This window comes from Lynx rufus, unplaced genomic scaffold (genome assembly GCF_022079265.1).
Source record: "Lynx rufus isolate CCGP_SWC_20201006 ecotype Redwood Valley unplaced genomic scaffold, mLynRuf1.p SCAF_14, whole genome shotgun sequence".
In the NCBI taxonomy this organism is placed as follows: Eukaryota; Metazoa; Chordata; class Mammalia; order Carnivora; family Felidae; genus Lynx; species Lynx rufus.
This window is the reverse complement of record NW_025814828.1, coordinates 64736231-64747258: the sequence shown is the minus strand read 5'-3', so window position 1 is coordinate 64747258 and position 11028 is coordinate 64736231. Positions and strand designations below refer to the sequence as shown.

Genomic DNA, 11028 nt, shown 5'->3' with positions numbered 1-11028 from the left:
GCACAATTCAGATGCCTTCCTGGTGTATGGCTGGTTTGCAATCTAACCCATGGATCACACATTGTTTTTATTTGTTTGTTTTTATAAATCCTGTTTCATTCTTTAAAGGGTTCAATATAGTTTCCTCTTCCCCTGCTCCTACTCAGTCACCTCCTTCTCCTCCCCCAAGATTCCTCCCCTGATAGTGCCATCTGTAAAATAAGGTTCTCCTGTCTGGACAAACAGAGGAGTTTCTTTTCTGGGGGTTGTGGGATTGGACCCTTAGGGCAGGTTGGCATTTTGCTTGCCCTACTATGGTGTGAGCCTAAGACATAGTACATGGTAAGTGGACCACTGGTGTATCTTCAAACTTGTATTTCTGTCCCCGTTTTAGAATCCAGCGATGGTGGTAACTCACCTCAAGGCAGACAGAGAGTTTGGAGTTCTTTGCGAGGTAATTTTGGCAAGAGTAACCCCCAATATGAACATGGTGGATATGAGCCTCAGCTTTCACACCACCAGGAGGATGATGGAAATGTGATGATGAGGAATGTCCAGGAGTACCCCCAAGTAAGACAGTAAGTGACCATACAGCCTGGTTTGCATGTAGCAACCCCTGGGATTATGCAACTCTTTCACTCTACTTGCTCTTCTTTTCCTTCTCTCACTGGAAAATTGAAGAATGCTCAAAGTGGAATAATGGTTGAGCAATCCTACTTGTAGTCCTGGTGGCAGAGAGGTAAGGGTGTATAAATGAAGACTTTCTTAGCATTTATGGCCACCATCCGCCTCTCCACTTCCCTTCTGCAGCACTTTCTATAGCAACCAACAGAACAAGAGGAGAGTGAAATGGCATAATGAAGGCCATATCCATGTTACTGTGTGGAGAGATAGAAAACCTCTGAAGAGAGAAATGAGGGAGAACACACAAGATGGAACCCCAGGGAGCTGGTTCAAGATCACTGTGAGTGTCCTGGCAAGATCTTCATTAGAATATCCTGGAACTTTATCAAAGGAATACCACTTTAAACAACTTTACATCGATTATTTGTAGGAGAGTTTTCCAATGGAGAGAAAGAGGGTTTAGAAAATCCGTATTTTGCACAAAAATAAGAAATAATGCTAGTGGTCCCTTCTTTAGAAGCCCTGTACAGCTCAGTAGAGAGTTGGAAAAGAACACTGTTGGGTCTGTTTTCCAGCTTTAATTCCGTGTTGTCTCTCCTCACTCCCATCCCTTCTTTTCATCTTTAGATTCCCTATGGGGGAAAGTATGAGAAGACATGGCTAGTGAATTCAATCCAGGACCATTGCAGTGTCCCTTTCACTCCAGTGGATGTAAGAGAGGATGGTCAAGACATATGAGTAGACACAGGGAAAGAGGGGCTGGGGCGGGGGGAGCCCACTGAGCAGGTAGACTCTATCCTTCAAAATTATTGTTGCCTCCCTCTCCTGTAGTTTCACTATGTGAAAAACCAAGCTCGGTTCTTTGTCCAGGATGCTGGCATTGCCTCTGCATTGAAAGATGTCAGCTACAAGATATGTGATGAGGAGAGCCAAAAGGTATGTGTTGAGGGCATTACCTGTACCTAGTCCCGGGGTGGGAGGACAGGCCAGGGTCTGGTGGTCTTCTTTGGAAGCAGAGTTATTGGTGCTTACCCGAGCACCTCACTTTCCTGCAGATATCGATCTTTGTCAATCCCTCTAATGTACCCTACTCTGTGCGGTATAAGTTGAAGCCAGAAGAAATGAAGCAGCTAAAGGTAATGCAGACTCAAGGCCCGTTGCATGCCCACACCCAGACCCACCTCCTCTTCCTCCAGCCTCCGATTTCCCTATCCCTACCAGAGCCTCAGAGTGGATTTCTCTGCCTTTCTCTGCAGCTGACCATGCACAAACGCTATGATGTCTCCCATGAAGCTCTTGACCTCCAGAGTCTCCGCTTTGACCCAGGTACAGTTGATAGCAGTAATGCTAGGGCAGGTGAGGGCACAGGGATCTGCCTGGGAGGGAGACTGAGGAATGGTAACGTGGGGAGGGGTTGATGCTGGCCCTGGACCCCTCTCAGCCTTCTGTTTGCCTCCTCTTGGCTTCCTGAAGACTTGGTGGGCCATGATATTGATATAATCCTGAATCGAAGAAACTGCATGGCTGCCACCCTGCAGATCATTGAAGAGAATTTCCCTGAGGTAAGGCCTTAGTCCCAGTGCTGTTATCAATAGTAGGGGGTGGAACTCATGGGGTGGAGGACAGATTTGTCTCTGAGGCCCTAGATAGTAACTGTCACTCTAACTCTTCTTCACCAAAAGCTGTTGTCCTTGAACTTGAGCAACAACAAACTGTACCAGCTGGATGGCCTGTCTGACATTATACAGATGGTCCCCACAGTCAAGATCCTGAACCTCTCCAAAAATGAGGTGGGAAGAGGGAGCCAGATCAAAGTTGGGGGTGACGGTGGGTGGTAGTGCTCATCCGAGTGATGACAGTAGGCAAGAGAAGGTACCTATGTAGAAGAGTGGGGGCTGGGGGTGCAAGGGCCCGCGTGTCTCTTTCCCTGGGACTCCTTCCCAGCTTCCTCCCCATATTTCTCAGCTGACCTTGGTGTGGGAGTTAAACAAGATGAAAGGGATGAAGCTTGAAGAGCTTTGGCTAGAAGGGAACCCTTTGTGTGACACCTTCCCAGACCAGTCCACCTACATAAGGTCAGTATGAACCTCTGTCACCCTTCTTGGATAACTTCATGCATGGGGTCCTGAACTATCCCTGACAGTGCCCCTCTGCTGGTGGTGGCATCCTTAGTCCTCTGGGAGTATCACAAGCCTTGCCTTCTCTGTTTGTGTCCCTCACCTTCACTTAAAGATCTTTTATCCCTCTGACCTGCTCACCTCTTTACATGCTCTGGCATCTGTTTCTGACTTTGCACTTAGCTTTCTCTGATACCCACCTATGATGTGCTCCAAGAAGCAGGTCTCCCCCTCCTCACCAGGACCAGGGGTAAGCAGCCTTGAAACAGATGCTGGTGACCTGGACCAAGTAGGGTCCTCCAGCCCTGAGCCTCATGCTGAGACAGGCCTCCCTGCCTCTGTGGTGGTATGGGGCTTTCTTCAACTGTTCTGAGAAGGGCTTTCCTTCTCTTAAACGAAATGTCCCCCCATCTGTCCCAAGTTTCCATGGTGGCTTTGTGCCTCAAGGCCCTGGATGGCTTCTCTCGTTACATCTATTTCTCTGGCCATATGCCAGGAGCTGAACCTTCTTTGGGAGAAACTAGGGTTCCCTGAGTCAAGGGGCAAGAACTGGACCACTGCCAGTGAACAGAGGGCTTCCCAAGGTGGGAATGGAAGGCAGAGGGCAGAAGTGCTTGAGAAGACAGAAGGACAGGCCTCTCAGAGGCACTGCCCCCTATCCACCTCCCACATATGTCACATCATCCCATCTGGTCATTCAGAAGAGCCCTGGGTAGCCTGACATGGGTATAATTCCACAGGCAAGGAATCTATTATGACAGGCACAGATGCACAGGGGCCATCAGGAGGGAAGGCAGTGACAATTAGAAGGGGACATGGACCCTCAGGCCCATGGTGAGCTGGGGCTTGACCCTCTGCTCCTTCTGGGGAAGGCCTCCTTCCCCTGTATCTGCCTCGTTTCCCATACCCAGCTCCAGCTGAGCTCACACAGGTGACAAAGTTTCAACCAGCATCCAATGGGCCCCCAGCCTAACACCTGCATGTTTTCCATTCCTACGTCAGGTGCCAGGGCCAGCCAGGGCAGATGAAGGAGAGGGCTGCAGCTACAGAGCCATTCCCCCCTTCTTCTCTCTTCCTCCCTGGCCCCCACCAACATAATGGAGCTTTTTTTCCTTTCACTTTGCTTTGCTTTCTCTTCCTCCTTTGTCACTACTCCCCTATGTCTCTCTCACCTTTCCCCTCCTCCCCTTACTCCCTCTTCTTTCTTGAACCCCCACCCCCTCCCCCTCCTTCCCTGCCTCCTGGGTCTCGCCTCACTCACCTCTCTGCCCTGGCATTCTGGGACATCCCTGGGAGGTGTCATGGTCCTGCAGAATGCTGGGCCCCTAGTGAGGTAGCAGAGCCATGGGTTCCCACCTCATTCCCTCTTCTGTCTGGAGTCTTCAGTGGAGACCTGGAGGAAGGAAGGGAGGCAGGGAGGGGAAGGGAGCCCCAGAAGCTGGGCTCCAAATGTTGCTCCTGGTGGCACTGGAGATGGGAGTCAGGACAGTGTAGGTGGGAGATACCCAGCAGGTAGGTAAGAGAGGAGAGAGAGGGAGAGAGAGAGCAAGAGAGAGAGAGAGAGAAAGTGATGGAGGGAAGAAGAGCAGTAGGGAATATGAATGTGAAGCTGTGGAGAGGGATAAGGAGGCTATACCTTCAGAGAGTCCATATGGAAGATGTTTAGTGCTCAGCAGAGTAGTGGACCTAAACCCCTTGAAATCAGAGGCTGAAATGGGAAAAGGGGCTTCTGGATGGGCAGAACATATTGGTCTTTGTTTATGGCATCAGTGTTTTAACACAAATGAAGAATTGCAACCCCAGCCTATCAACCACTTCTTTCTATTTTTGGTCTTGGACAGTGCCATCAGGGAATGTTTCCCCAAGTTGTTACATCTGGTAAGTGCCTACACTCATCATTGTCTCTTACTAACATTGATCATCTCCATATCTGCCCTCAAACTCATTGGTCTTGTCTAGATTGCATGTATCCATGAGACCTTTATGCACTAGGAAACATGGACTCCTGAAAAAGATAAGGATATTCTTCCTGGAAAAAATGTACACACACACACACACACACACACACACACACATTGTTGCATATAATAGTAGAGACTTCCAGGACCCCATGATGAAGACACCCATTGTAATCTTGCCCCTGGCAAGAAAGGACATTTCTAGTGCCCTTTCACACCTGTCTTCTGACCCTCATCCTCTCCTGGGCTCATCCTTTTCCCTAAGTATCCAGGGCCACCTCCCTGGTCTCCACTGCTGACTTCCTCTTCCCTTCTCCAGGATGGCCAGACGTTACCCCCTGCAATTATCATTGACACTGATGCCCCATACTTAATAAAGTCCAGCAAGGTGAGGAAGTAGGATCAAACAACATTTGGGGTATTACAAGGGAGGCTTTATCAGCTACATAGTCTCAAATGTCTTTTAATTACAGGAAAGCTCCAGAGGATCTGAGAAACTAAAGAGTCTAATCCTGCAATTTCTTCAGCAGTAAGTACTTTAGAGACCACAAGAAATGGGGACTGGATGCTGAGAAAGGTCTGTTCATGGGGGTTCTCAAGTCTCATTTGAGGTCCAGACCCCAGAGATATACTATCCTCATTGCTTCCCCACAGGTACTATTTGATCTATGACTCTGAAGACCGCCAAGGTCTCCTCTGTGCTTACCACTACAAGGCCTGCTTCTCCCTGACCATTCCCTTCAACCCCAAAGACCCAGCCCCGTGAGTAGAAAAGCTCAGACTCTGATCCTGGGTTGTGTGACTCCCCAGTGGATGAAGGACAGCTCCTGGAAACACCCACACTGGCCAGACTATCACCTCCTCTTCCTCTTTGTCTCCCTAGAAGCAGCTTATGCAAGTACTTCAAGGAAAGCAGGAATATGAAGAAGATCAAGGACCCCTGTGCGTGTTTGATGGGGAAGATTGTGCAGAGAAAGGGGGGGGGTGAGGGGGTAATCATAGGGCACAAGGTGTGGCAGCCCCTGACCTTCACTTGTTTCTCTTCCCCCCTATAGATCTGCGTGTTCAGCTGCTGAAGCATACAAAACATGACATTGTGTGCTCCCTCAGTACACTGCCCAAAACTCAGCATGACATCAGCTCCTTCGTGGTGGACATGTGGTTCCATACGGTGAGCACCTGCTTCCTCCCAAGGGCAGCCCTAGAAAGCCACAGGTGGGTAGGAAGTTTAGGTGACTTAGCACCTGGGTTATTCCTTTTTAGGAGATGATGCTCTGCTTCTCTGTCAATGGGGTGTTCAAGGAAGGTGAGTATATGTTGGACCCCCTCTGCAGATTCCCCACTGCTCCCTTCCCTCTGGTTGGGCTCCCTCTCAACTTTCTTTCCCCTTCTCTTCATATTGCAGTGTTCTCTTGCCTCCACTCAGCTCCCAAACCATCCTGATCTGACATGGGTCCATGCCCATCTGCCCTGCAGATCTCAGGCGTTAGGGACACAGGCTATGTAGCTTGATGGCTCTCATCCCAGATCCTCACTCGGAGAAGGAGGGCCCATTAATTAAGCTTCCGAGTTTCCTCATTTTCAAAATGGGGCTAATAACACCCATCTTTTGTGTGCCTGTGAAAATGCATCAAATGAATTCATAAAGTTATTTACACAGGGACTAGCACATAAAAAGGTCTGTGTCACTGAGAGTAGACTGTTCCTATTGCCCTCCCCATTCCCGGCATCCTGACTTTCGTAGAACAATTGTACCCTTCAACATGAATATCAAGTTAAACTCTGACTGGGGAATGCTATGTAAGCATGTGAAGCATGTTCAGTTCTAATGAACTGAACAGTTGCTTGTTATTTGTTGTTGAAGTGGAAGGAAGGTCTCAGGGTTCTGTTCGCGCCTTCACCCGGACCTTTATTGCTACACCTACCAACAATTCCAGGTGAGTGCTGTGTTGTGTGTAGAAACACCCCATTCAGCTGAGATTCAGGGGTTTGGGAATGTAGCACTGTATGTCCTTGAGGTTTTGTCAGTATTGTGGAAAGTATTATTCTTGCCTAGTGGTTAAGAGCATGGGCTCTGGAGTCAAAGCATTGTGTTATTTTCCTGACCCCAACATTCACTAGGTGAGTGACCTTGGCCAAATCACATAATCCTTCAGTGAAACAGCATCTTCCTCTGAAAATGGTATTAGACTATCCTGCCCCTTGGACTGTTTTTGCATAATAAATACATTGGGTTTAAACTTACAAATCTAGTGAAGCTAGTAGACAAACTCTCCACAGGTGCATCTGTGGGAGGGCTAGAGTTACCACCCAGGGAAGCTATGGGACAGGCACAGTTAGGGGTATGGAAGGAATCTGGTTGCTGAGAGACAGTGGCAGCAGGGTCATTGTTAGGGGTGTGGGATTGTCCATTTGTCAGTTGTCTGAGGGTCCATTTTTCCTCCAGTCTATGCATCGTGAATGACGAGCTGTTTGTGAGAGATGTCAGCCCAAATGAGACTCAGAGTATGTCCTCCATCCCAGTGTCCTCATCCACCTCCAGCTCTGTGTTCATCCTCTCCAAGGAGCAGCAGGAAATGGTGCAAGCTTTCTCCACTCAGTCTGGGATGAAACTCGAGTGGTCTCAGAAGTGAGATTGGGTATACAGGGGAATAAGAGGGAGCTGGGAGAATAAATAATAGGAATGCATAGGCAATTTGAAAAATAAGTATTTGGATATTTTGCGTCCCCAAAAAAGAAGGCCTATGAATAAAGTATCCTAATTTTATGATGATATATATTAAAAACTTTTAAAACATTATAATGTTCCTATGACAAGACCTTGCATATGGAAAATCCTAGGTAATTCACTAAGAAACTATTAGAATATCGATACACAAGTTCATTCAAATATGTTGGAATAAACTGAAGACCTAAAAAATGAATAGACATGCTATGTTCATGAATTGAAAACCTTTTTAAGATAGAAATACTACTTAAAGTGGTGTACATATTCAACATAATTTGTATCAAAATCCCAGTTTGCTGCTTTCCAGAAATTGATAAAGTGACCCTAAAATTCACATTAAAATGCAGTGAATTCAGAATAGCCAAAACAATATTTAAAGTGAAGAATAAAGTTGGAGGACTCAGAATTCCCAATCCTCACAATTTTGAAATTCATTGGTAAGGTATTATAATCAAGATTGCATGGTACTAAAATTTGGGTAGACATATAGGTCAATGTAATAGAATTAAGACTCCAGAAATAAACCCTGACATTTATAGTCAATTGATTTCCAGCTAAGTGCCAAAAAAAATTAATGAAGAAAAAAAAATCTTCCCAACAAATAATGCTGAGACACCTGGATATCCACATGCCAAAAAAAATTAAAAAAAAAAATAGATTTGACCCATGCCACGCATATCAACTCAAATTGATTAAAGATCTAATGTAAGATCTGTAACTATAAAAACTCTTAGAATAAAATATAAGTGTATAACCTTCATGAACTTAAAATAGATAATGGTCTCATATATGACACGAAAACACAAGCAACCAAATAAAAAACAGACAAATAAATTAGACTTTATCAAAATTAAAAGCCTTCATGCATCAAAGGACACTGCTGAGAAAATATAAATACAACCTACAGAATGGTAGAAAATATTTGCAAATCTCATATGTGATAAGGTCTACTATCGAGCATACCTGAAAGACTAACAATTCAATGATAGGAAGACAACCCAATTTAAAAATGGGGAAATTGTTTGATGAACATTTATCTTAAGATATACAAATAAATGGGCAACAAGTACATGAAAACATGCCTAACATCATTAGTCATTAGGGAATGCAAATCAAAAACAATGAGATACCCCTTCACAGTCATGAAGATGGCTTTAGTCACTGAAATGGAAGATCAGCATAGGTGAGGATGTGAGTAAATTAGAACTTTCATATATTACAAGTATGAGTGTAAAATGGAGCAGTGGTTAGGGAAAACGTTTTGGCAGTTCCTTAAAATGTTAAATGAAGTTACCATATAAACCAGGAATCCCACTGTTAAGTATACACCAAGAGAAATAAAGATATGTTCACTCTAAAACTTGTACAGGAACGTTAATAGCAGCATTATCTATAATAGCCAAAAAGTGGAAACAACCCAAATGCCCTTTAGCTGATAAATGGATAAACGAAACTGGTACATTCATATGGTAGAACATCATTCAGTCATAGAAAAGAATACAGTTCTGATGTATGCCATGACATGGATGAACCTTGAAAACATTATGCTAAGAGAAAGAAGCCAGCCTCAAAAAGTGACATAGTGTATGATTCCATCTCTATGAAATGTCCAGCATAGGCAAATCCACAGGGACCAAAAGCAGATTAGTGGTTTCCAGGGCCTGGGGAAAGGGGAGGAATAGGGAGCCATGTCTAATGTCTAGGGAGTTTCTTTTTGAGGTGATAAAATTATTTGGGAATTAAATAGTGGTGATGGTTGAGCAATCTTGTGGATATACTAAGAAAACAATTGTACACTTTAAAATGGTATGTACACGAAAATAATAACACAATGGTATGTACATTATATCTCAATAAAAAATGATTGGAAACTTGTACTTTAAATAAATTTCCATTTATCTACTTGAATGTTTTTCTTTATCAACATATATTAAACTCCCTTGTTCTTTGGAGAGCTCTAATTTTCTGGTTTGAAGTCTAGTGGGCATGGCATTTTGTGTCAATGTGATAGACATTTTCACTAGGTCTTTCTTCACCATTACACATAGTGCTCATACTGGTGGTACATGAATACCAGCAAAAAGGTGGCATATATTTAGCGTCGCATGGTCAGCGTCTCTGTACTGTGGTACTAATGGAGGTCATCTGTCCTCCCACTCCAGGTGCCTTCAGGACAATGAGTGGAACTACACCAGAGCTGGTCAGGTCTTCACTATGCTCAAGGTGAGGTCTGGGATCCATTAGGATGGTTACAGATGGGTGCTTCTGGGCCTTCAGGAAGGCCAAGAAGGTGGAGGCTGGGTAGCCTGGGAATGAAACTCTGGGATCTGGCTCTTCTGACGTCCCAAATCCTTCCCTTCAGAATGAGGGAAAGATCCCAGAGGACGCCTTCAAGCAAATCGCCTAGAAGAAGCCTTGGATGTCCACATCATCTTGGTTGTCTTTACTCCAGCCTAAGGTCATGTTCATGGCTGGGGATGGAGGCCAGGCTAACCATGAAACCAAAGTTATCTTTAACTAGCAGGCCAGGTGACATAACCACCTGAAGTATTAGTTGTTCTGTGTATTTCCCCCACTCGTGATTTCTGTTTATCTTCATAATAAAGAGTGATGCTGCATGTTGTATAATGTGTGTCCTAGATTGCTCTTCCCCTACCCCAAGCATGAGGCAATGGGTCCAGGACTGAAAAGCCCTGCCCTCTCCTCCACATTATTCACACTGGCGGCCCCTTGCAGGTACACCAGGCTTGACTTCATAGGTAGTGTGTCAATAAATCCTGATGAGAAGGGACACACACTGCTTTCAGGGATTGGTCTTTGGAAACAGTGTGGCTCAATCAGATGCTCTACCTGGAGGCATGCAGAAGCAGCTATGTGATCTGGAACAACAGGGGCTTTGCAAGGGTTGCCTACTGGCTAGTGAGGGCTGTGGAAGGAAGGAAGATGAGGACTCACCTATTTTACTTCTTATTCCTGATCATTTGAATGCATTCAAAGGCACACCATCAACAGTTTTATGATTTGCACACAGGTGAATGGGAAATGGGCCTTTTCACACCTCTCACCATGCTTGCATTTGTCTTCTCATCCATCCACTCTACTGCCCCCTCATCCTTTCTGAAAGTGCACTGTAGGAGGGATCTCACTTCAGCACCTGAGAGTGAGGGAGAGTCAGACTGTCTCCCCAGTTAATTTCTCAGACAGCTGACAAGGGTGCTCCATATCCATGTACTTGGGGTGGGGAGGGGATTCAGACATTTTGCTTCATTCCAGACAACAGTAGCATAGAATCTCACCTTATGGCCAGTTCTGTAGGACCTTTCTCAACGACTGGCAATTAGAAGTTCAGAATTGCAGGCAAGAGTTGAAAGGGACACTTGTACAATTTATTTTCCATGCTTCTGTAACATTTGGACTTTAGACCACCAGCAGGCATTTTTGAAATTTTTGAAATTAAAATAATAACAGTAACAAATTTCAAGTTGCCATCCTATAAGTGATGACACAGGTGAGGTACCAGCAGTTTACAAATTATGCCTCTATTATCAGGTCTCACACAAGTTATTTCCTACCACTTGCCACTTTACAGTTCTTTATGTACATTTACAGGAAGAACCCATAT

General features: G+C 45.2%; 1 protein-coding gene across 1 annotated transcript; it reads left to right on the top strand.

The window, feature by feature from the left end:
* Positions 1 to 387: 387 nt before the first annotated feature.
* Positions 388 to 9813, top strand: LOC124509139 (nuclear RNA export factor 2-like). The gene is made up of 20 exons (XM_047075714.1): positions 388 to 557; positions 790 to 943; positions 1231 to 1314; positions 1435 to 1539; positions 1659 to 1739; positions 1860 to 1929; positions 2077 to 2165; positions 2286 to 2393; positions 2569 to 2678; positions 4562 to 4598; positions 4998 to 5066; positions 5152 to 5207; positions 5333 to 5440; positions 5562 to 5620; positions 5734 to 5849; positions 5942 to 5984; positions 6543 to 6615; positions 7125 to 7307; positions 9569 to 9629; positions 9769 to 9813. The coding sequence occupies exons 1-20, from the start codon at positions 520 to 522 to the stop codon at positions 9811 to 9813; spliced, it is 1689 nt and encodes a 562-aa protein (XP_046931670.1). The 5' UTR covers positions 388 to 519.
* Positions 9814 to 11028: the final 1215 nt, after the last annotated feature.